Raw genomic sequence first — 26133 nt, 5'->3', positions numbered from 1 at the left:
GAAAACCTTCTCCAGAATAGAGATGTGCATTCGTTTTTGCCGAATTGGAAAATTGCAACGAAATTGCCCAATTCGGCATGTTTCAAGGAGCCCGAAAAAAATCATGATTTTCCTGTTTTTTTGCAAAAATTCGTTTTTCCGATTAGTGCTCACTAACGGGAGTCAGTGCGCGCTAACTCCCTGTTAGTGCGCGCTAACGGTAGTTAGCGCGCACTAACAAAAAGTAACAAAAAGTAACAAAAAGTAACAAAAAGTAACAAAATCTAATGGTTTTTGTTAGTGCGCACTAATTCCTGTTAGCGCGCGCTAACGGGGAGTTAGCGCGCGCTAACGGGGAGTTAGCGCGCACTAACTAAAAATTGATTTTTCGCGAAAAAAAAAGACCCGAACCGAAAAAAAATGACATTTTCCATGGCGGCCGAAAAACGAAGAACGACACGAACACAAAAACCGATGCACATCTCTACTCCAGAATGGGTATCTCTCCAACATCCTCTTTAGTAAACACCGAAGCAAAGAAATAATTTAGTCTTTCCGCAATGGCCTTATCTTCCCTAAGTACCCCTTTAACCCCTCAAACATCTAATGGTCCAACCAACTCCCTTGCAGGCTTTCTGCTGCGGATATGTTTTAAAAAGTTTTTATTATGAGTTTTTGCTTCTATGGCCAACTTCTTTTCAAATTCTCTCAGCCTGATTTATCAATGTCTTACATTTAACTTGCCAATGCTTATAATTTGTCCTATTTTCTTTTGATGGATCGTTCTTCCAATTTTTGAATACAGATCTTTTGGCTAAAATAGCCTCTTTCACCTCATCCTTTAACCATGCCTGTAATTGTTTTACTTTCCTTCCACCTTTCATAATACGTGGAATACATCTGGACTGTGCTTCTAGGATGATATTTTTTAGCAATGTCCATGCAGGTTGCACATTTTTTACCTTTGTAGCTTTTTCTATTTTTCTCATTTTATCAAAGTTTCCCTTTTGAAATTGTAGTGCTAGAGCTGTGGATTTACTTATTGTCCTCCTTCCAGTCATTAATTCAAATGTGATTATTTTGGAGCAGATTTTAGAAAAGTAAACCCACGTGTATTTTTGTTCGCGTGACCTGCGCAAACAAAAGTACGTCAGATTTTAATAGATATGCGCGTAGCCGCGCGTATCTTTTAAAATCCGGGGTCAGCACGCGCAAGGCTGCGCAAAATCGGCAGCCTGCGTGCGCCGAGCCGCACAGCTTGCCTCCATTCCCTCCGAGGCCGCTCCGAAATCGGAGCGGCCTCGGAGGGAACTTTCCTTCCACCTCCCCCCACCATCCCCTCCCCTCCCTTCCCCTACCTAACCCAACCCCCTGGCCCTAACTAATTTGCCCTACACACCTTTATTCCAAAAGTTATGTCTGCCCAAGGCAGGCGTAACTTGCACGCGCCGGGCTAGCTGCCGGCACACCATATTCCGGTCCGGGGGCTGGTCTGGAGGCCGTGACCACGCCCCCAGGCCAGAACCACGCCCCCGACCCCACCCCCGGAACGCCTCGATGATGCACCGGCTGCGACATGCCCCCGACACGCCCTCCCAGGAAAGTCCCGGTGCTTTGCGCACGCTGGCAGCCTATGCAACATAGACTCGGCGCACGCAGGGGGAACTTGGGGCAGGTTTTCGGGGGATACGCGCGTATCTTACGCACGTACCCCTTTGAAAATCTGCCCCATTATGATCACTATTGCCAAGCGGCCCCACCACCGTTACCCTCTCTCACCAAATCCTGTGCTCCATTGAGAATTAGATCTAAAATTGCTCCCTCTCTCATCGGTTCCTGAACCAATTGCTCCTTAAAACTGTCATTTATTCCATCCAAGAACTTTATCTCTCTAGCATCCCCTGATGTTTCACTTACCCAGTCAATACTGGGGTAATTGAAATTTCCCATTATTACTGCACTACCAGTTTGGTTAGCTTCCCTAATTTCTCTTAGTATTTCACTGTCCATCTCACCATTTTGGTCAGGTGGACAGTAGTATACTCCTATCATTATACTCTTTCCCAACACACAAGGGATTTCTACCCATAAAAATTCAATTGTACTTTTAGTCTCATGCATGATCTTTATCCTGCTGGACTGTATGCCATCTCGGACATAAATCGCCGCCCCGCCACCAAGATGCTCCTGTCTGTCATTTCAATATAATTTGTACACCGGTAAAAAATACCTTCCTAGAAGCACAGTCCAGATGTATTCCACACTTTAAGAAAGGTTAATATAGATATTAATCCCATTCAAAATTCACTGGAATCTACTTTCAGAATGACAGCTATGTATTTATCAATCATCAAATAACTCATATGAAACATGTTCTCAATGTCCATAAAACTGAAGTTATAATATTAGACAGAAGACCACTTCCGCCCAGCCTACCTCCACTATGACATAGTCCAGCCGAAATAAATCTTGTAACCCATACCCGTGATTTAGGGGTAATCATTGACAGTGAATTAAACTTAAAAAAATGCATTTCAAGAAGGATACAATAAACTTTTAACTCTCAGGCAATTAAAACTGCTTCTAAACGCCTCCAATTTCAGCATGGTACTACAACTCTTGATATTTGCTAATATGGATTACTGCAATTCTCTCTTACTTGGCCTTCCATTATCCTCAATTCGACCACTACAAATTTTACAAAACTCAGCCACCAGAATTCTAACAGGCACAAAGAAATGTGATCATATAACATTGATATTAATATCCCTACATTGGCTGCCTATAAAGTACTGGATCAACTACAAAATCGTATGCATAGTGTATAAAATTATCTACGGGAAGCAAACAGACTAGCTAAATGCTGCCATTCGCCTCCATGCCCCAAAAAGCAACCTGCGATCCACTAATAAAGTTTTGTTAAGCATTCCTTCCGTTCAGTCAGCCCACCCTTGTCAGGTAAGAGATCGACCCCCTCACTTGCAGGCCCTAAAATATGGAATTCCCTTCCAGTAGAACTGCGACTACAAAAAGTCCTTCAGAAAGGAATTAAAGTCATGGTTATTCAAGAAGGCTTATCAGGATCCAACATAACATCTAATAAAAATTATGATACAGTAACCTACCTTTTATTAAGTACTTTCTTTTGATTGTATTTCTTTTAATGATGTTTTTACTGTATATGATTTTATTTTTACTTTTATGTATTACTAACATAATTACTTTTGGATTTTATATATGCTTATCTTAATAATTAATTTATTTACTAATATTTTATTCATTTATATATTTGATGTTTTTTTCCTAATTACTTAATATTATTGTAACTTTGTGAATGACGGTATACTAAATCAATCAATAAATAAATAAATAAAGAGGCTATTTTAGCCGAAAGATCTTCATTCAAAAATTGGAAGAAGGATCCAACAGAAGAAAATAGGATAAAGCATAAGTGTTGGCAAGTTAAATGTAACATATTGATAAGACGCTCTAAGAGAGAATTTGAAAAGAAGTTAGCCGTAGAGAAAAAAACTCACAGTAAATTTTTTTAAAAAAAAATATATCCGAAGCAGAAAGCCTGCGAGGGAATCAGTTGGACCGATAGATGATCAAGGGGTTAAAGGGGCACTTAGAGAAGATAAGGCCATCACGGAAAGATTAAACAATTTCTTTCCTTTGATTTTTACTAGGGGTGTGCATTCGTTCCCTACGAATTGGGAATCCGCAACATATAGGGCCTTATTCATTGTATTCGTGGGGAATCTAAACGTATCACGATTCCCCACGAATACAACGAAACTTCGCCGAATTATTCGGCTGCCTAGGAGCCAGTTTAAACACCCCCCCCCCCCCCACCGTCCTTAACAGCCTCCCCCAAGACTTACCAAAACTCCCTGGTGGTCCAGCAGGGGGGTCTGGGAGCCATCCCCTGCACTCACACCCTTGGCTGCCAGTTTCAAAATGGCACCAATAGCCTTTGACCTATTATGTCACAGGGGCTACTGGTGCCATTGGTCAGCCCCTGTCACATGGCCATCAGCGCCATCTTGTGCTCCTACCATGTGACAGGGGCTGACCAATGGCACCAGTAGCCCCTGTGACATAGTAAGGGCAAAGGCTATCGGCGCCATTTTGATTACTGGTAACCGACGGCCGGAGTGCAAGAGGTCGCTCCCGGACCTGTGCTGGACTTTTGCAAGTCTTGTGGGGTCAGGGGGGTCCCCCAAGACTTGCCATTTAGAACAGTGGACTTTTCCAGAGGGCATACTTACAAAAGCATGTTTTACTGGGTCTGACTTTTCCCATTCTTCTTTTTCTCCCTGGAAAAAGCTGGTAAAGAAGGGATTCGTAAAGGGAATATTTGACCTCTGAGCTGCCCATAAGTTACGTTGTGTGAAATATTGTAAAGCCACTGCAATGGTTGTTTAGATGTGTATAGTAGTTGCTTTTTTAAGTTAAGTAATTTGTCTTACATAATTACTAAAAGTAACATAAGAAAACTGGCTTTAGTAAAATGCCTTTTTTAATGCACATAGGCTTTAAACCACAGGCTAGCAGTCTGATGTGTCAAAGAATCATGAGCTGAATGTGCTGTGTGAGAGCCACCTGAAATGGCAAATAGAAACGGAAAAATCACAAGATAGTACTGGTTCAAAAATAGTTCACACAGGCCCTCCTTCAGGGCTAGTGCTCCATTCTCAAAACCACTTCCCCTTCCAACATCTCCCCTCCCCCACTCCCCACAGCCTAGGTTACTCCCAGGGAGGGCTGCATTACTTCCTAAACTGCTCACCTATATTTCATCTTGTTTGATTGCAAATAGTCCTGAATGTGCATTGCATATTTTTTTCCTATAATCTTCTACCTTGGTAGCTAAACGTGTGTTTTATTTCAAAAGGTACAGTAGATTGCGTTTTAAGCGAAATACTATTTTGTAATAGCTTAAGGCCACAGGAGAGCTGAGTTCACCAGGAACAGCTTACTGAGGGGATGGGCAGACTGGATGGGCCGTACGGTCTTTTTCTGCCGTCATGTTTCTATGTTTATACGAGCATGAAGGAGTGTGATGAGGTAGCAGGTGCAAAACTAACTGTTAAACAGGGATGAGGAGAGAGGAAGCAAAGCATGTGGCAGCAGTAATTATAATTAAGATGGATTTTATTGGTTTATGTCTACTGACAAAAATGTGCCATTTTGTTTATTCACAGAGTCACTGGAGGGGAACTGTTTGAGGATATAGTAGCAAGGGAATATTATAGTGAAGCAGATGCCAGGTAGGTGCTTGGTTTCTTAATTTTCAGAAATATTGAATTTAAACTTTAGACTGTAAAGTAGCACATTGCTAAACCTGTAATTATGGTGGATGAGGAGGAATCTCTTCAGAAGTGAATACTGTTATGAATTAAACTGTACGGATTCTACTCCTCCAGTGGTTTTGCCTGAATGTTGCATTCTGCCTGCGCGTAGGAATGATGCCACCGCTGCCTGGCATAGTCAGTGCTTCTTGGCAAATGTTCACTCACTGACAACTGGTGCAGTCTCCAGGGATTTTCAGAATGCGTGCCATGAAATTACAGAAAGCAAAGATGATGTATTTCAGAGTCAGATGTTTTCTCAGGTTTATATGGGAACATTCTAGCCTGCATTGTTCTATTTTTTTTTTTTTTTAATTTAAGTGCTTTCACAAACCAGAAAAAAAACTACGTAGAGGTATAACACGAAGCCATGACACACAAAAAAGTATATTATTGGGTCTCTGCTTTCCATCTTGCTTTTTTTTTTTTTTTTTTTTTGAGGGGGGGGGAAATACTGGGATGCATTTGTTTGCACATACATCTGCTTTTAACACCCTATTTTTTAAAAAATAAAATGGTCTGTTCCGGGAAACCCTCTTCTGGTTCTCACATCTATGAGACGGACTGCACTCAGGTGCTGTACTGGACTCCTCCTGTTGGCAAGCGAAGGCAATGAAGTATTCACCCTGTTTCTTTTCTAGTTCTCATCTAACAGAATATTTCTGTTTGTCTGGTACAAAGATCACAGGGATCTGAAGTGGGCAGAACATCTGGGAGGAAAGAGCCGATATGCACAAAAAGCAAAAAAAAAAAAAAAATCTGATTTTTTTTATGAATGTATTTGGCATCAAGCACATAAACTCACCGTGATTCCTCACATGTCTTCAAATAATTTATTTCTCAGGCTGTCGTGCTCAAACGGGTCCTCAGTCTCCCTAACCAGTCAGATTGGCAGGATATCCCTAATGAATATACATCAGATATGTTTGCATTCATTGCTCATGAATATTCATGGCATGGCTGGCTCGGGTGGTGTGGGACCAAGGCTCAAGCCCCCACAGCTGTGAGGAACTGAGCCTCAGAAATAGATCCACTCGGATGAGTGGCATGCCACTGTGTCTGGCGGTTAGTTGTCTCTGCCTGGAAGTTGACGTATTCCAGAACTACCATTACAGATTACCCATGGTTACTATAGCTTTGGGTGAGCATCTGTCCTATTCTGTTTCCAGACCGAGGCAGCACAATAATTATATGCAGTATATATATATACCAGTGGGCTGCTGTTAATGTGACTGGACATTTTCAGAAGCTGCCTCTCATCAGACAGGAGGCATGGGATAATTTCCCAGCTCAAGGTCCTGCTCCTCTGGTTGACTGAGGCTTGGCTATTTTTGAAGCAACACTCACAATACATGTCAAGTTGTGAGACAACACTTCGTTGCACCAGTACCTCATCACTGACCAAAGAACAGCACTGGAAGTAGCTCTGTGGGGAATTGCATATTTGTCATATGAAGTTACCACAGTTCTTGGAGGGGGGGAGAAAACCTGGAAGATAGTGTAGTCCATGCATGGTGATTCAGTCACGAGTGCCAAACGAGTTGAAGAAAAGAAACAGGCCTCCGACTGCAGGATGAGCAGGGAAAAAAAACCAAGTGGTATATCTGATCTGGCTTATGAGAGGTACAGTTCAGATTTTTAGGAGTTTCTTTTTTTTTTTTTTTTTATATCTATTTATTGAATTTTCACAAATTATTACAGATAAGTATCAGCATTTCACAATAGAAGGGAAAAACAATTGTTATTTAAAGACAAATATATTTGGAGAAAAAGGAAAACATCCCTTCCATTTAGCCCACAAAAATTATAGGAAATAGGGGAGAGACAATTTGAAATAAAAAGCAGTAAATTAAAGGTAATCTTAAACAATAAACATAAGCTTCTGAGTTAACCTGTGCACATTTCTATATGCCTAATTTCCTTCAGGTTGACTGGAATGAGAATTGAGATATATACGTAATTGTTCCGGCTCTTTAAACTTGTACCTAGAATCTTTATATATGATTAAACATTGACATGGGAATCGCAAAAGAAATTTCCCCCCTCTAGACACAACCTCTCCCCGCATTTCCAGGAATCTTTTTCTCCTTAGTTGAGTTATTTTGGTGAGGTCAGGGAAAACTTTCACGGTAAAGCCATAGAATTTTTGATTCTGATTTCGAAAAAACAACTTCAGGATCACATCTCTTTCCACAGATGAATCTAATTGAACAAATAGAGTAGCTCTTTCCTTTACTTCCAGTTCAAAGGATTTTTCCAGAGACAAAATGGCTGCCGACGAGTGAGCAGCAGAAAGCGGAGCTCCGTGGCGATTTTTGTTTTTCTTCTTTCTAAAAAGATTTCCTATTACTTTTTTCCTAAAATTTGGTAGTGGTACCATGCCACATACGAAACGAAAGGCGAAAATCAAAGAAGTTACCTCTACCCCGATCCAAACCTCACATCAACCACGGATAGAGGAGCTTTTCGCTGGCCTGTTGCAGCAAACGCCGGAAGGAGGGGCCGTTGGAGGAGACGACGGAGAGCAGCCGTTGAGCCTTCTGGCCACAGAAATATCTCTGAGCCCCGGCGTGCCAAAAAACCCTGAGGCACCGCTTAAAGAACTAGAGACCGACGCTGATATCTACGCACTGCTGGAGAACAAAACAACTCTCCAGGTAGGAGAAGCCCAGAGAGGAGGGGAAAGATTCCCAATTTCCTCGGTGAGCTTAGAGGAGTCTAACTCCGGGGCCCTACGGGTCGGTAAACCTCAGGAAAACAGCGAAGGTAACCTTTTCTTTAAGCCTGAAATGAGGAAAGAGAAAGAAATGCGGGTTGTTTGCGACTCATTACACTCCATAACCCCTAATGTGACTTTGGAACATATACTCAATGCTATTTCCACTATGGAAAAATCTATTGCCTCCCTGACGGTCACAGTCAGGGAAAGTATTGACTTGACTCATGGTTTGGAAAAAAGGCTGGAGAAAACTGAATCCATAACATCTGTATTGGAAAACAAAACAACAGAAATAGAAAAGATTCAGATGAACCTGATTAAATCTGAGTCTATACAAATGACTAAAATGGAAAATCTGGAAAATCTTGTTAAAAGGAACAACATAAGAATTTTAAACTTTCCTAAGATGAGATTATTGTCACACCGTGAATTGCTTAGATGTTATTTCATTAACGTTTTAAAATTCGCTGAGCAGGATATTCCTAAAATAAAGAGAATATATTATATACCCCAGCCAAATGAAGGGAAATCGCGATCAGATCACAGGGAGAATATGGAGGATTCCTACGATTTAACCAATATCCTGGAAAAATCCTTTGAACTGGAAGTATAGGAGTTTCTTGAGTCTAAAAACAAAAATGTTGTAGGGTGTAACTCATTGGTTCTCAACCCAGACTTATTTGTAAGCTATCCATAGGGCCAGATTTTTAAACTTATGCACGGGTGTAGATTTGTTCATGCAACCCGGCGCGAACAAATCTATGCCTGATTTTATAACATGCATGCGCAGCCGCGCACAAAAAATAAAATCCGGGGTTTGCGCGCGCAAGGGGTGCAAACTTGTGCCCTTGCGCGCGCCGAGCCCAAGGGGAGCCCCGATGGCTTTCCCCGTTCCCTCCAAGGCCGCTTCGAAATCGGAGCAGCCTTGGAGGGAACTTTTTTTGCGATCCCCCCCACCTTCCCCTCTCTTCCCCTATCTAACCCACCCCCAGCCCTAACTAAATCCCCCCCCTACCTTTTATTTCCGAAGTTACGCCTGCTGGCTCCCCATCCCCCAGCACAGGCCACTGTACCGGAGGACTCGGGACCGCCTTCCCCCCGGACCGCCCCCGGACCTGCCCCGGACCGCCACCATGCCCCCCAGACCCACCCCCGGACCGCCCCTTTTTCGAAGCCCCGGGACATACACATGTCCCAGGGCTTGCACACGCCGCCGAGCCTATGCAAGGTAGGCTCAGCGAGCACAGGGGCAGCTTTTCGGGGCGTGCGTAACCCTTTGAAAATCTGCCCCATAATGAATTAATGTGATATATTCAGGGACTCAATTTAGTCATGCTTCTCTTCTAGCAATTTCATGAAAAGAAAAGAGCATTTTGTGCATTTTTAGCTGAGCAGTACATGCAAATCCATCCCCAGCCCTGATCTGCCCTTTCTGGGCCTTTCATCTACTGCCACTGCAACCCCCTATTGCGTCCTTCCTACCCCTCTCTCCCAGGTCCTAATCTCTCGCTACTATCTGCTCCTTTCCTCCTCTGGTCCCACTCTGCCCATTCAGTCACCTCCTTTCTCCAGCCCCAATTTGCAGTGGCAGCCAAGAATTTTGCATTTTCTTGGTAGATGCTCATAATTTCACATTGCATCAGCATCTGGTAATTTTGCATTTTTTTCTTGATTTATCATATGTGTGATAAAATTGGGTCCCTAGGTATATTTGCACACACTGGGTCCAAGAACCTGGCTTATTTATGCAAATATCCCGCATACATATTGATTATATGGATAGCCTGAAAATCAGAGACTAGAGTGCTCCTGAGAGCCAGGTTGAGAACCACTGGACTAGGGGATGTTTTATAAAAGAAAAATAATCCACAGGGTTGCAGGACTAACTGCATTCCAGTCCATAAAGGCTGAACAATTACAGTGCCTTTCACCATGCCCACGCCAAAACACAGAAGTATTTCTGTGCGGTGTCACATTTTTACGTGATTGGAGTGTCGCCAGTCATATTATTTTGTAGGCCCAGTAGGAGTCGACAGATAATTGCTTATTGTCCGACAGTATATGTGCAACACTCTCTCCCACCTGCTGCATATCTAAATTAAAAGGTATTTTAGGAAATGCGGTTTTCCTTCAGTTAAAAAATAGTTAAGGATTTCCTGCCCCATAACAATGAAATTTCAACAACTGGGAATTCACTTTTAAGGTTCTTTTTTTCATTGCCTGTTTGCATCTCTTTTGCTTGTTTCCTCTTTCTATTCTGGCATTTACACATTCCCATGCATCTATGTGGTCCCTGCTCGAAAAAAGTTCCAAAAGGTCGCGACGTCAGCTTAAACTCCAGAAGCTTGAGTATGATCTTCCATGCTCCAGCTTCAACTTGGCTTATTTTTTCCATCTGGCTGGCAGTGTCAGCCTTTCAGGACAATACGTTCTTGTCTCCCCCAGGATCGTGAACTTGCTGGTGTGGAAGAGAAGCCTCTGTGCTGCTGCAGGGAGGGCTCCGTTTCTTCCAGCATGAGAGCAGGTCGGTGATTTCAGCCTGTCCCCCTCCCTCCCCACAGGAGGAGCATGCTGGGGCCATGGTTCAGCACTAGCAGCAGCAACCTACCCTCTACAAATGAGGCTAACCTATGACTTGCTGAGGTGTGACAGCTGATAACCACCAAAGTGGATATTTCTCACAAAGCTGAGCAATAGAATCACCATGAATTTTGAGCATGAGAGAGATTTCCCCTATAATGCAGCTTTTCATTCAGCGTTTTCATGTGTTTGAAACCACTTGCACATTTTAACATGCAGTGACGAAGGAACATCACGTTTAATCAAGACAAATTTAGGAAGGAAGGAATCTTATTGCATTCATTCAGCATGTGCACATTCAGTCAGGCTTGATCGGCCCTTTAGCACTGCAGCATATATTTATAACTGGCCTGTCGATCTCAGCTAGGATCAGGTGGGGAAATGACAGTTCTGAAGTGAGAGTGCACGTTTTTATTTGTTCAATCCCTGACTGTTTTCTGGGTTCCTTGGAGACTGCTCTGCATGCTCATTGTCAATGAGTAGACACATTCATTGTCAGATAAAATTGGTGCAGTATGAAGTTTTTTTTGCTTTCAGAAATATAAGGTACCTTGAGATTTGAGGTCGTCTCTGGCAAGCATGCAACTTGTAAACATATGAAACTGTGACTGTTTTGTAAGAATTAGTCCAGTTCTTCATTTTGTAAACATGCAGTGGGCTATTTCTCATGGCATTCTCATGTTAAAAATAAAAATCACGGTGCTTTATTTTTATAATATATTCCAGCTACCTCTTTGAAAATGAAAAAAAAAAAGTTTGTGTTCAACGTTTATCGCACTGGCGATGCCAAGTGACAGAAGGTGGTATCATTTTTCTCGGGATGGGTTGGTTTAAAGTTATCGGTGGTAATCCCGATTGAAAATAAAATGTGTGCACAAGTGTAAATCTAAAGGCCAGGTGTTCTTTACACGTTTTCTTTTCCCTCACCATTTTCTCAAACTGTTCGAAAAGTTTTCCTGAAAGCATAGGGGTTTTTTTTTCTCCCCTCACCAGATTGAATTGGCGTGCTTCCGTTTATCTATACCATGACTGTCCAGGACCAAAACCTTTTGAAGCAGCAGTGCTATCAGCTTAACATTTTTATGACTCCATTGGTTCTTGGGTAGATCTCTCTCCTGTGCTTTCTTTGCATTTGTTTATTTATTTATTTATTTATTTAACATTTTTCTATACCGACCTTCAAGGTTAAATACCATATCAGGTCGGTTTACATCGAACAGGGGTAGATCAGTGTAACATAACATAACAAAGGAACAACTTTTTATAATTAGTGGAGGTAAAGCAGAAAAGTAAGAAAGTTACATAATAACAAGGACCATGAACTAGGAAGCTGAATTCAGCTGGAAAAAGAGAAACCTTAAGAATGTATTAAATTAAAATACTAGGAGACTAGTAACTGATGAGAATATTGAAGGGGCGAAGTTCCAAATTCAATGCTGAGTAGTTGTAGTTGTCTAGTGAAAGTTTGAAGGATCAGGGAAGGCTTGTAAGAAGTTTATGTAGATAGTTGACTACTAAATGCAAACTCAAATTTCAAATATGTTTAATTCTTTTTTCTCCTTGAGCCCAAGACAAAGTGAAGCATAAAACGCAATATTATATATATATATGATAAGATGCTAACAGCAACATAATCCTCAATAATACAAAATGCTTAAAACATTTTGAATGACTTGGTAAGCCTTTGGAAGAATTCCCTCCCCTAAACTCACTTCTTGGCTGCTTGATTCCCTGTTCACACCTTGCATGGGTCACAATGGTGCTGCCATTAGATTACGATGATAGTCAGCAAGGCCAGAAACAAGGATTTAATTAGATATTGTTGGATTGGCTAAGAGGACCTTTCAATAACTTCATTTGTTATTTCTCTTTACAAATTAAATCAAGAGCAAAAATAAAGAATGGTAGTTTAATAGTGTTCCAGCTATTGTTTTTACTTCTTTAGACATTTTTTTTGGTAGCATTGCTGCTTTAACTTCTTTCCCAGTTTGTCATTGTTGCAGAGAGTAAAATGCTTGGCTATACAGTGGCATCTGTCAGTTAGGGAAAAGACCCCTCTTCTTAGGGAAGGCTACTGTATGCCAGCCTTCCATCCAGACTTTCCTTTCTAAAACAAAGTGTGAAAAGAGCCAAACGAGGCTGGAGACAAATGACTTTGGAATGGAAAAAAAAAATGTGGCTATTCAACTTTTATCTTTAAAAATCTGAAAACATTTCCAAATTGGAGCCAAAGGAATGTTTTGAGAATCACAACTGTTAAGATGAATCGGAGCAAACTGCACGTTTTTCCTCACAGGAAGTTGTGGAGTCAAAGAAGCCTACCTTTCAGTAGGAAAACATTGCTTTAAACTTTTTCATTTACACGTGCGCGCACACACATGCAATGCTTTTTCTGTATATTCAGCATGAAACTACAGGAGGTGGATGTGTGGGTGTATTTGTACGTACGTACATACATATCCAAACATCCTAGACAGTGTGTATTAGTTGTTTAAAAATTGTTTATATGTTTTCAAAATTGCATCAAATCTATGGCCACGTGATTATTGTAATGGTAATGTATTCGGAGGCACTAAAATGGAGTCTGTGCATGCTGTGTGTCTTACTAAGATGAGTGAATGGAGGTGCTTTCCACTGCTGTAACTGAGCAAGTATTTTGGCTGGCTCTTGGGTAGCTCAAGCTTTACAGCTCAGCAGCAAATAACTGAGCATGACAATCGTCTTTAAGCCAGCGTGCTCCTGCTATCCCCTTTCACAACGGTGTTGCTAAGTAAATGGCACAAAAGGCCCCAGTGTGGCAGCCACACCTGCAGAGCTCTAAGCTCCTCAGCCCCGCACATGGACGCCCACAGTGGCTAGGAAATGAAGGAGAGGACCTGCTGTAGCCGGTTTTTTTTTTTTCATTCAACCTACAAAATGTTTTTTTTTAAAATACATATAATTTTATGAAAAAAGAAAAATCAGCATGTTTCAAATAACCGTTGGGACTGAGAATAGGCTTTCTTTAAATGGAGAAAGCCATTGCAGGATGACTATTTTAAGCCACACCTGTCTGAAGGAGGATAGTTAGCCCTCAAAGGGTTCCCCCATTTATGCTTTCTATGGAAATGTATTCCTTTTTCATCTGGTGTTTTTTCACCCTGTTGCTTTTAATTTTTGTCCACCCTCCTGTTTTCAACGCTTGTGTTAAATGTGGCTTCAGAAGCCTCAGTTTTTTTTAAATGGATGGATTTTATGATCTTGCCTATCCAGTAAAATGATCTCGGGCAGGAGATGGGGGGCCTTAGTCTGTATAAACCTATATTCATGGAGAAAGTGGCAAAGGGGGAGCCTACGAAAATGTAACTCTCTGCCCATGCTGTTGGACATAAAGACAGCATGGGCTATATGCATCTGTCACACATCACACGTCGAATGTCATTTATTTTGTTCAATTTAAAAATGTCTCTCTTCGGCATTTGTTTAATCCCAGTTTGATGTAAACACGAGATTTGTGGGAGAATAAAAAATGTAAATGTCTTCTTTTCTTTCATTTTAATTTATGTATTTCCTTTTGCTTTCTTGTGAACCCAATGTGATTTATGTGCCTTAAACATGTTCTCCCTTCCCATTCTGCCCTTGTATCTTTGCAGTCATTGTATACAGCAGATTCTAGAAAGTGTAAATCATTGTCACCTAAATGGCATAGTTCACAGAGACCTGAAGGTCAGTATATGGTGCCAATTGGATATAAACAGGTTTTTTTTTCTTTCTGGGGTAAAGGGGCAAAGGAGGCGGTGGCCACAAAAAAGCATACAGGCCTACGTCTCCCTCTTCCCCCAAAGTAAGCTAATATATATATTTATATATTTTTTTTTTTTGCATGACAGCTGTTTCCAGTTTGCTAGTCTGCAAGCCTAATACACACCATGGCTTAATCCTAAATGATGTTATTTTAAATGTGTGATCACGGAAGGATTTTCATTTAACTCAAACAATTAAGCTTGTGGGAGAGGACACTTTCTTTTTGTTTGGGTTATGGGGGAAGGCATTCACCTGAAGGATTTCCTCCAGTTGTGATGTGTGTGGGCCTGCAGACTTGAACACCACTTCTGTGCTGAGACCACGGGTTGCAGTAGCAGAATAACTGATCACACATTGCTCCATTAGAGTATGAAAGACATTATTTGCCAGCTGTGAAAAATGAAACCATAAGAAATGAATAGCAGATCTATATTGGCATCGGCTGGAGTAATCTTACCAGAATAGATACTAAATTCAACACAGAAACACAGAAATTAAAGCAAGTAACCTCTTAAAAATTTAAAAAGTACTACATTTTATGATAAAGTGCCATCTTTACTATTTGCAGAAATATTTGCAGCTTCTGTACCATGCTGTTTTTATTATTGCAACTGATCCCAAAGCTCATATGTGTAAAGGTAGCAATAGTGAATGATTCCAAAGAATAATAAACTGATACGGTAACTCCCAACCTTCTCAAAAGTGAGGTGAATCAAAATCGTGCAGTTAACATTACAGAGTGATATATATATATATATATATATTTATGAGATCGTTACTCTACTGAAGCGATGGGTGTATGTTTCTGGAAGCTGTCCAGTACACAGTTGTTCGCTAGTTGCACATTTGAACCCAGTCTCACTGAGGGTATACAGACAGTGAGTGTAAGCTTGGAACTAACACTCGCCCCCTGGTGTTTGCATGCAGTCATTGCATTCAGCAGATCCTGGAGGCTGTGCTGCACTGCCATCAGATGGGCGTGGTCCATCGGGACTTAAAGGTGAGCATGGTCAATGGAGCAAATAACATGGAATAGGATTCATTTACCATGGTTTCAGCTGTAGTTGGGCACGGACGGCTAACACTTGACCAGGTTGAAAACAAAAATTTCAAAAACTAGCCTCATCTCATTTTCTCATTGCACTCAAGATATGAAGAGGAAGATGAGAGGAATCCTGTTGAAAATCGGGCCTTTCATATTTGCTTAGATTGTTTTTGTTTTGTATTTGAGTGCATTTTTAGTTTCAGCTATGATGGATATTAATCAGTTACTGGTGTGTTATGTCTACAGATAATGCATTAATAAGATTTTGTCATGTGGTGATAAATCTGAATCAGCCAAGGGATGCTTTGACAGAAGCCAAAAGAAGTTCCCAATGCCAGTCATGATTGACCTCTGTACGGCAAAGGTTGCAGAAAAACTTGTTATCCAGCATTCCTCTCACCTTTAAGCTGCAGAAGAAGGGCATAGTGTGGATTAAAGTTTTGGAACAACACATTTCTTTATTCAAAGATGCTTTTTCAGGGCCCAGTGTTTCAGGCTTTCTTGCTGTAGGTGTCCTTCTACTGGTTTTGCCTTGAAGGTCTTGCCAGTCTTATCTTCTTTCTAGCTTTTCCAAGTGAGATTTTTTCCAAGTTTTAGAACTCAGCTAAAGAGGAAAAGAATCAAGAGAAACCAAAGGTAATGGTAATATGAGATGCTCTCTCAGCCTTTTCAGGGGAGAAACCAGGGAACTCTTAAAAGACTGATTCCTGTGAAGGCACCACTCACTGATCTTCGCTTTTGGAAAGCATATAAACAAATTAATCAAAACCGGATACGCCAAGCTGAGAATACTACATTGACTAAAACCTCTGTTAACAGTACAAGACTTCCTCACCATATTACAAACACTCATATTTTCAAACTTAGACTACTGCAACTCACTTTTACTAGGCCTCCCCTCCTGAAGCCTACTAAAACCGCTACAGTTATTTCAAAATGCATCCGCAAGATTATTACTAGGGACAAGGAAATTCAAACACATCACTCCCTCTCTGATAGCCCTGCACTGGCTTCCTTCCTGTACAATTCAGAATTAATTATAAAGTGTTATCCCTAATCTTCAATACATTCAACAATATTGATCCATGTTTATTAGGCGTGACACTTCAACCCTACACACCAAAGAGAGACCTAAGATCACAAAATAAAGGACTTCTAATGGTAGCTTCCACTCGAAGCACACACCTATTGCAAATAAGAGACTGAATGTTTTCAATAGCAGGCCCCAAGTTGTGAAACTCACTCCCAGAGCCACTATGGCAGATAACAGAAAGAAAGAAATTCAAGAGTAAACTGAAAACAAGCCAATATCCTAATAATTGTAACAACAGTACCAGAGATAATGCTAAACGAGCAAGCAATATATAATGAATGATATAAAGAGTATTGCTAGTAGAATTAGTATTTTTTGTATTGTTGATCTAGAAAAGTATCAATATGAACTAAATCATAGGAGCTTCTTTGATATATATGTTATGTATGACTTTGAACTAGAAAATTAATTTGCTGTGGTGTTGAATTAGAAGTTGAATGTTGAGACAAAGCATATCATCATAGCCCATGAATATGAATGTTGTTGCTGTAAATTGTTGTGATCTTCTTTTGGAACGATGGTATATAAAACACCTAAATAAATAAATTATCCTGATTTTTGCTCTCCATGAGGACTGATAGCCACACTTTATACATTCTTGCTAATTTCTGAAATGTATATATTTTCTTCTTCATGGACCTTTATAAATATAGTGAATGATATGACTGGTTTTTCTTTTAATATGTAATGCCAATCTCCATATGAACAGTAGATGTCCGGTGTGATCTCTTACGTTTTCCTCCCACATTCTACAAGCTGCATTGCATGACTCTCATTCAGTTTACTACTTTCACTGCTACTATTTATAATTTTTAAAGTATTACTGGTCATTCCTCTCAGCATTGACAGTCCCTGCTCAATGGAGCTTGCAATCTAGTAAGGGCAACCAGATATGACAAACAAGAGTCTGTGAGAAGTGTAATTTTATGTAGAGAACTTAGGATTCAAAGAGCTGAGTTTTTAAACTGGATTTGAATATGGCCAAGGACAGAGCATGATGCACAGACCCAGGAAATCTGTTCCAGGCATATGGCACAGCAAGGTGGAAAGTACAGAGTAGGGAGCCGCTTTATCTAAAGCAGCGATTTTCAACCGGTGTGTCGCAACACACCAGTGTGTTGCCATGCACCAGCAGGTGTGTCGCATGCTACTCGCAGCTGGCAGGGCCCAAAGAGATGAAGACCGGCACTGCTAGCCACCACCACCGGAGACCAGGCCAGCAGAGCTGAAGAAATGAAGACCAGTGCTGTTAGCCGCAGCCGCCGGAGACCAGGCTGGCGGGGCCGAAGAAATGAAGACCGGTGCTGCTAGCCACCACCACCGGAGACCAGGCCAGCGGGGCCGAAGAAATGAAGATCAGTACTGCTAGCCGCCACCGCCGGAGGCCAGGCCGGCAGGGCCGAAGACGAGCTATTCAGCTGGGGGCCTTTGTGTATGTGCATGTGTGTATGTATTTGAGATTGGAAGGGTGCTTCTGTGTGTGTGTGTGTGTGTGTGTGTATGTGTGTGTGTGTGTGTGTGGTGTGTATATGAGACAGGGAGGGTGCTTCTGTGTGTGTGTAGCATATATGTGAGACAGGGAGGGTGCTTGTATGTGTCAATATGTGTGTATGAGAGAGAGATGGAGCAAGTTTTTGGCTGGCCGTGGTTGTGAGAGAGAGGGGGCATGTGAGTGATTGAGCCTGTTTGTAAGTGAGATAGAGAGAACATGTGTGTGATTGAGAGCTTGTATGTAAGTGAAATTGAGAGAGCATGTATGTGACTGAAAGCCTGTGTGTAAGAGAGAGCAAGAGCATTGTATGATTGAGAGAGACTGGTCAGAGAGGTGACGTGTGTATGTGTGAGAAAGACTGATCAGGGAGATGACTGGTATGTTTGTGCTCGTGTGTGTGTATGTGTGTGTGTGTGTGTGTGTGTGAGAGAGAGAGACTGGTTGGGGAGATGATTGGTGTGTGAGAACATAAACTGGTCCTGAGGGTGTGACTGGTGTGTGTGTGTGTGAGAGAGAGGAGACTGGTTGTGGTCCCTAAGGAAAAGGACCATGAGGACAGCTTCAGCAGCTACTGCTGCTTCTGGTGTGGCCTGCAAGGGAAAGGAGTAGGAGAACTGCTGGAGAGGGTAAGTAAAGATGACTTTTAAAGTTCATTTTTCTTGATTGACTGCCATTTTAATTATTGGGTAGTATATATTGTGTGTGCTGTTTTGAAATATTTTATTGGTGTTTGAAGAATTTGTAATAATTTTAAGAGTTTTTAATTGTTAAATGATATTCTGTTCATCAGCTGTTTTGAAACATTTTTTTCATATAGTTTTAGTCTATAACAGCTTGGCTTTTTCTGTTTTCCTAATGGGAGGTGTATTGGTGTTTAGGGTCTGGTTTAATATTTATAGTGTTTCCTTTTTATAGGTAAGGTTGTTCCATTTGAGTGCATGCCATAATGCAGGTGTAACTTTGTGCAGATAAGTTTGTGTGCATTATTGCAGATCCTGGGACTTTGTTAGGTGCTATATCTTGGCCTCCATTTCTCCAGGTTTGCTCTGCATGCGGAGTGGCTTTTTTGGGTTTTCATTCCAGTTTGTTTCCATATTTGTAATTTGTGGTCTTTCTGTACTTGGTAAAAGGTCGATCTTGTGTATATGACCGAGGTGAGATAAATATGTGTGTGTATGGTGTGTATGTGAGAAAGGAATGGTAGGCACATAAAACACCTCATTTTATTTGTTGTGTTTTCTCAATTGGACGTGCATTGGTGGTAAACTGCTGTCTTTTTATAAGTAGGGCTGTTGCGCCTGGTAGTAAAGGGAGTTTGTGTTGCTGTTATTGAGATAACACCAGCATATCTTTATTGTATGGTGAGTTGTATGGGGAATGTTCTAGATCTGCTTTATTCTCATTACTGAGGGTCAGGGGTGGGGGTGGGGTGGGGTTAGCCCTGTGACTGTCATGTGTGCAGTGTGTCTCGCATGTGAGGACCATCTATTAGGTGTGTCCCGACAGAAAAAAGGTTGAGAACCACTTATCTAAAGAGCCATCTAATGCCCTATGCTTCCAAAATGGCACGTGAGGTTTTGCAGAATGAGGACGTACTGTTTTAAATTAGAAATTGCAGGATTTTTGTATCTTTCCAATCCAAGCTAAATCCTTTCTTCATTGCTGTTTGCTCTGGTACAATAATGTCCTTCATCTGCAGGCTGTATATATACTGATTCCAATTCAGACTTTCTCTCGTAGGGTTTCCTCACCCATTATGAGACATGGTCTTCCCTGAGGTTGAACATTCTGCTGTTTGTCTCCCTTCATTTTCTCATCCCTCTTCAGACACTTAACACCCTTGTCCTGCACCCTCACAGATTGATTTCACGATTCTGAAAACAAGCACCATCACTGCAATACAGCTTGTCATTTACTTGTGTATTGGGATAACATAATCCGTAGCTTATTCTGCACCAACCTGCTGAAGAGTAGGGGAATGCACAGGAAACATTTTCACTTTGTTTCTTTTCTATTTCTGGTTTATTTCGTGGTGCAGCACCATTTTGTAGTACAGCAAAAGCTGACGCCATTACAAGAAACAGCATCATGGGGCAGGAGCAACTAGAGGTCCCTGCTGCCTCTGAGGTGGGTTTAAGAATTTTCAGGTATGGTAAGGAAGAGCCCGGGGATGTCTGGGGGGGAGTGGCAGATAGTCCCAAAGAGGGGGTGGGGGGTGGGCCCTGAAGGGGATGGAGAAAAGCCCAAGGACTTTTTAAAACTGGTAACAGGCCACAAAACAAAATGAAAGAAAAACAAACAATGTTTTATTTGATTTTCTTTCATTTCATTTTAAAACAAAATAGGGAATCTTGACATATCTTGTTTCATTTCAAATGTTATCACATCCCTACTGAAGAGCACAGAGCTCTCAAAAGCAATTCACAACTATATTTAGCCTACAACTTGTTTATTGACCTTTATTTCTACATCTCTCTTAAGGTGTATTATTTGGACATTCTGATGCACAGCACCAAAAATCTCGGTGTAGTGACACCCAATAATTAATTATTGATATTATTACAACAATATGTTCTCCTATCCCTTCGAACGATGGACTCAAGCTCTCCCAGGTTAAAGCACCTTAAGGTTTAACCCATATTCTTTTCGTATTATGCTACAACTACTTGCCTTACCTTTCTTCCAGCTTTTTAAGCTTCCAAGTTTTTACTCCTTGTTAAATGTAACTTTGCCTTATTCTCCTCCATTGGTTTTTACTTTATTTATTGCTCTTGTTATTCCCTTGTTCTATGTAAACCGATCCGATATGGTTATTACTATGAAGGTCGGTATAAAAAAGTGTTAAATAAATAAATAAATATGTGGCCCTTCATTTCTGCTGTCCAGCTTCATATAAGAATACTGAGTTTCTGCTGGCCAGAGATCATCAAGTTTCAAAGGCTACTTGAACTACAACTAAATTGGTGAGAGCACAGATAGTGTTTATTTCACCATGTGATCTACTTAAAATAGAGCCAGTTTTGGGCTCTCACATTTTTCCAAACCAAGAATACATTTTCTCTAGAGGGCAAACTGCATTGTAAAAAAGACTTTATTCTTTATAATAATGGAGCAATACTTGTGATAGCTTTTAAAAATCATAACATAAGAACATAGAATTGCCTTACTGGGTCAGACCAAGGGTCCATCAAACCCAGTATCCTGTTTCCAACAATGGCCAGTCCAAGTCAGAAGTACCTGGCAAGTACCCAGACATTAAATAGATCCCATGCTACTAATGCCAGAAACAAGCAGTGGCTTTTCCTTGTTGATTAATAGTAGTTTGTGGACTTACCCAAACCTTTTTTAAACCCAGTACAATAACTTCCTTAACCACATGCTCTGGCAATGAATTCCAGAGCTTAATTGTGCATTGAATGAAACATAATTTTCTGCAATTTGTTTTAAATGTTCTACTTCATAACTTTATGGAGTGCCCCCTAGACCTTGTATTATCTGAAAGAGTAAATAACTAATTCACATTTATCCCTTCAAGCCCTTTCATGATTTTGTAGACCTCTAACTTATACCCATGAGCCATCTCTTCTCCAAGATTAACAGCCCAAATCTCTTTAGCCTTTCTTCATAGACGAGCCATTCCATCTCCTCTATCATTTTAGTTACCCTTCTCTGTACGTTCTCCAGTGCAACTATATCTTTTTTGAGATGCGGCAACCAGAATTCTCCTAGGTCAAGCAGGATGGTAATCCTCACACAGGGGTAACATCATTGGATTGAGCTCGGCAAAGAAAACTTATGTCAGAGTTTCTAGAACTTTTTTTTTTACTTTTATTTATGCAAGTTTTGAATAAAGCAAATACAAAAACTTTGTTATGGAAACATAAGAATAACAAAAAAAAATCACACAATAAAGTAAATTCAACATCCTAGTATACTTCAATCCATCAATCCAAAATGTATATATAAGAAACATTATAGATAATGTTAGCCCTCCCCCAAAAAAAAAGAAAAGAAAGAGAGGGGGAAATGAAAATATAAATGAGTAATAAGAAAAACAATAAAGAAAAAGCTATAACAATTACAGGACCCTTACTTCTCTATACTGATCCTAATATAACACTATGAATCAGTCAAAAATGGTGAAGAAGAAATCATCTTCCGATCATTAAGAAAGGATTGTAACTGTTCAGCAGCATAAAAAACAAATCTCAGAATGAAACTTAACAAAACATTTACAAGGATAGAAATGTCGCACCCAATTCAAGGGTATCTTTCCTGAGAGCTAAGAAACCCTTTCGTCTTTGCTGAGAAAGCCTTGAAAATTCTTAGATTCTGCCCAAAAAAAGAGAATTTAAATTCTTAAAGTATAAAGACATCACTTTAGATAAATTTGTTTCAACCACAAAAGATTCCAGTAAGGTAGCCCTTTCTATGATTTCCAGACCATTTGAGTTTAGAAAATCAGTAAGGTTCAAAGGAGAAAATTGAGTTCCACCAGGGGCACCAGCAGAAGCTTGAGGAGATGAAGGTAGAAAAGTTATTTTGCTAATGGAAGGAAATTCTTCAGGTGTAATACCCAAAACTTGAAGAAAATATATTTTTTAAGGTAACCATTGGAAGTTCACCCAAAATCTTAGGAAAATTCAAAATCGTAAGATTAAGTCGACAAGACATTTCAAGCCTGCAACATAACATTCCACTGTCTCGAATAGACATGGATTGAATCCCCTGGATATTAGCAATATCCTGTTGAACTGCAGCGAGTTGCTCTGAGTGCTCATTAATAATATTTTGATGTTGGCCTACCAAAACATCTAATTTGGAAACCACAGAGCCCACTTTAAAACAGATAAGGACAAGATCTTAGAAACATTTTTCAAGTGTGATAACTGCTGGCTTTTGAGGCATCTGAAAAGATTTCTGCAGAGTTGGAACTGCTGATAAAGAAGCAACATCGATTTTTGAGGTCCCAGACCCTCTTACCGGCACAGCACTTTCAGAAGAGGAAAGGAAGGAAACAGAGCCAGCCACAGCTGATCCATCAGATGCCATCAAAGTTGGAACCAAGACGCTGTAACCTCATCAGCTCCTGCCTGCTCGAATGCTGGCACCAGTGAACTTGTTGGCATCTCTGCAGCCACAACAGAGGAGATGTGTTATTCTGGTGGTGGAGGGATCAGCTCTTGGGGGCTGAGGGAAACCTCATCTCCAGGAAGCACTGATGCTCCCTTGCCAGCAACCTCAATGGGAAACTTATCCTTGAGCAATACTGGGTCCCAGAAGATGCCCATGAGCTGGATGCATTCAAGGGCTTACCGAAGAAACCCAAAAATACTGCTTTCTGTAATTCCTCCTATTAGTATCATTGGGATATTAAGTTGGAAGAACCAGAGAAAGCAGAATCATGCCGCACCCAAGGGCTCAAAAAAAAAAATCCTGCTTTCTGTGGTTCCTCATAGGGGGAACCACAGAAAGCAGCATCCCCAAGATCAGGTCCAGTTGGAACCCCTGTTGGACACTTAATTTTAATTTAATCACTCCACGTACCGCTGAGTGGTCCATTCATTGTCACATGTTAGTGAAAGGACAAATCTCTTTTCAGAAGGCTGTCCTGAAAGGGGATTGGTCATTTTCAGGACCAATGAGGAACAGCCCTGCTGTGGGTGGAGAGGGAGTTCTGGCCAGGCTGCAGTGGACACACATCCATGTCTCCCAGGTACCCAATGCAGAGCACTAGGGACACACAAATTACCCATTGTATGTCCCTATTAGCATGGCAGCTCATTTGCCTATTGCATCAAGCGCCCAGGAGAGGTGGATGTTCGCACATTCAAAAAGCGTTTGCCCAGTTTAGGTGCACATTTTTTACACAATGATATTGCATCAGCCTCAAAGGAAGGACAAAAGACAGCCTTATATGTCCTCACTTGATGCCGCCATCTTGCCCCTAAAATGATCTTTTTGAACAACAAATAAACTTTTCAAATCATTGGTAATGCATATCTTACATTTACTGAATACCCATTTTTATTTTTTTCTCAAAGTTTCAAAGATTTATAAAGTAAACTTTAGGAATCAAACAGTTAAAAGAAAAAAATGTATTTATAATGAAGAAAATTATAACTAGGTTGAAACAAATCCACATAATCAGGAGAAAGGGAGAGCATAGTCAATCTACCAAAGAAAAAGAATTCAATTATCCTAACTCCACCATATTACATTACATAGACCCCTCAATCCAGCTAACAACACAAAAAAAGGTAATCATAAGAAATCCTTGAACTTTATCTTTAAAAACATTTTCCAGTTGTGAATAGTCATAAAGAGTAATTGCTCCCCTGGTAGTTAACTAGACACTTGCATAGGAACTTCAGAAAAAATGTAGCTCCCACCACAAGTACCTAGACTTTTTCCCAAGAAAAATCTTCTTCCTAAACTGTTTTGCTACATCGGGAATCATCACCACAAAAGGAAGTATTTTTATTCTTGAAATACAGCTTCATTGCAAAGTTTTTGGCCATCTCTGAGCACAGTGAAGGAAGCAAGCAAGGTCACCCTAGTTGCCATCTCATCTTGTGAGGATTTGAAAACAGTTGATTCATGTAAACAATCTGAATTGAGAAGAGTATCCAAAGCCCATTCATCCATATTCTCACTTAGTACTCCTGATGGAATATAAAGTAATTTGTATATCCTGATTGCAAATTCACTAGGAATTTTGAGCACCTCTCTCAAGTACTTCTTAAATAGTTCTTGAGGAGATAACATCCTGGTCCGTGGAAAATGAAGGCGTACTTACCCTGGCTGCATTTTCCAAAGCCTCCATTTTAGAAAGTAAGACAAAATTGTCTTTTATATGGGCTAAACTGGCCCTTTGCGATAAAGACATTTGTGATGCCATCTTGCAAAATTTCTTTTCCATGTTTCCAAGCCTCCTTTCATGGTCTTTTAACTTGGTGGTTGTAACTTGAGAAGAAGCACATAACTGAGAAATAGAATCCACAAAAATACTCTGTCCTAGTGACTACATTCCAGACATCCTCCAAGTTGATGTCTTTCTTAGGAGTCATAGTAGCTCCAAGCTGCTACTTGCCCATTACCAAGGGGCATATCAGCTGCTGGCAACAGGACTCCACCAGAAGGTAAGAGACCCAAACTGACCTGTGCAGGACTATCACCAACATCTGGATTGTTCTGTGTAGAACAACCATTAACAATCATGTATGCTCCAGGTTCTCTGCCGCCCATAGTGCCAATAGGAATGCAGCTAGTCTGCTCTCTCTCTCTTTTTCGGTTCAGTATCTGCGATAACTCAGTCACAAGAAAGGTAATTGCTTTCCAAGTCATTGGTAACAGAGAAAGGTTTGGAGCACCAGAATGAAGTGATGCCTCTACATCAGAGTATGCCGCCTCCTGCAGGACAATGACCATAGTGCTAGACTCTAAACATAGGTGATGACATGCTTGTCCATTGGACCCTGAACTGGATTTACAGAATAAACTTGGGATTTACACTTTTCCTTCCACTTGAGCATTGTGACAATAGGAAAAGAAACCAAAAAAAGAAAAAACATCCACTAGCCCATGGTCTACTACTCCGTGTCTGGTCTTGCTGGCCATCTTACCCCTCCCCGCTTGAATATCCCTTTTAAACAAAATTTAAGAGTGTAAATCTGGTAATCTGTTTTAAGAAGACAGCCCTGATTAATACAACCACATGCCATCAAAATGAAAAAAGCATTGTTATTTAGATAGAGGTTGTAGGTGTTGTAAACCTACAGGCTACCACATAGCAACCTAACAAGAATAAAGGCCAGTGGAAGCTGAAATTGTTGTTTAAAAGTGGCAGTTTATTAATGAGGACAGTACCTTTTATATAGCTACGCTTGACTAATGAAGCTTACTGCATGCCCGGCTACAGCTGAAACCATCCACTCTAGTGCAAGGCTCAACTTTCTGGTTAAAGCTGGTGCTTTGTTTCTTGGATGACTTATTAAACTGTACTTTGCAGTCACCCAGTCTCTTACCAGTTATGTACACATGCCAAGAGCTCAGTGAAAGTTTATGCATGCCAAGCATCTACTGCAT

The 26133-nt window shown here is 40.7% G+C and overlaps 1 protein-coding gene across 14 annotated transcripts in view; it reads left to right on the top strand.

The window, feature by feature from the left end:
* Positions 1–26133, top strand: part of CAMK2D (calcium/calmodulin dependent protein kinase II delta) — a 613333-nt gene that overhangs the window by 392360 nt on the left and 194840 nt on the right. For all 14 annotated transcript variants that reach the window (XM_029596378.1, XM_029596351.1, XM_029596334.1 and 11 more), the window contains exons 5-6: positions 5187–5252; positions 14265–14337. In XM_029596378.1, coding sequence (XP_029452238.1) covers positions 5187–5252; positions 14265–14337 — 139 coding nt within the window. The remainder of the gene's footprint in view (positions 1–5186; positions 5253–14264; positions 14338–26133) is intronic.

The sequence above is a fragment of the Rhinatrema bivittatum genome, chromosome 1 (genome assembly GCF_901001135.1).
Source record: "Rhinatrema bivittatum chromosome 1, aRhiBiv1.1, whole genome shotgun sequence".
In the NCBI taxonomy this organism is placed as follows: Eukaryota; Metazoa; Chordata; class Amphibia; order Gymnophiona; family Rhinatrematidae; genus Rhinatrema; species Rhinatrema bivittatum.
This window is presented reverse-complemented; position numbering and strand designations above follow the sequence as displayed.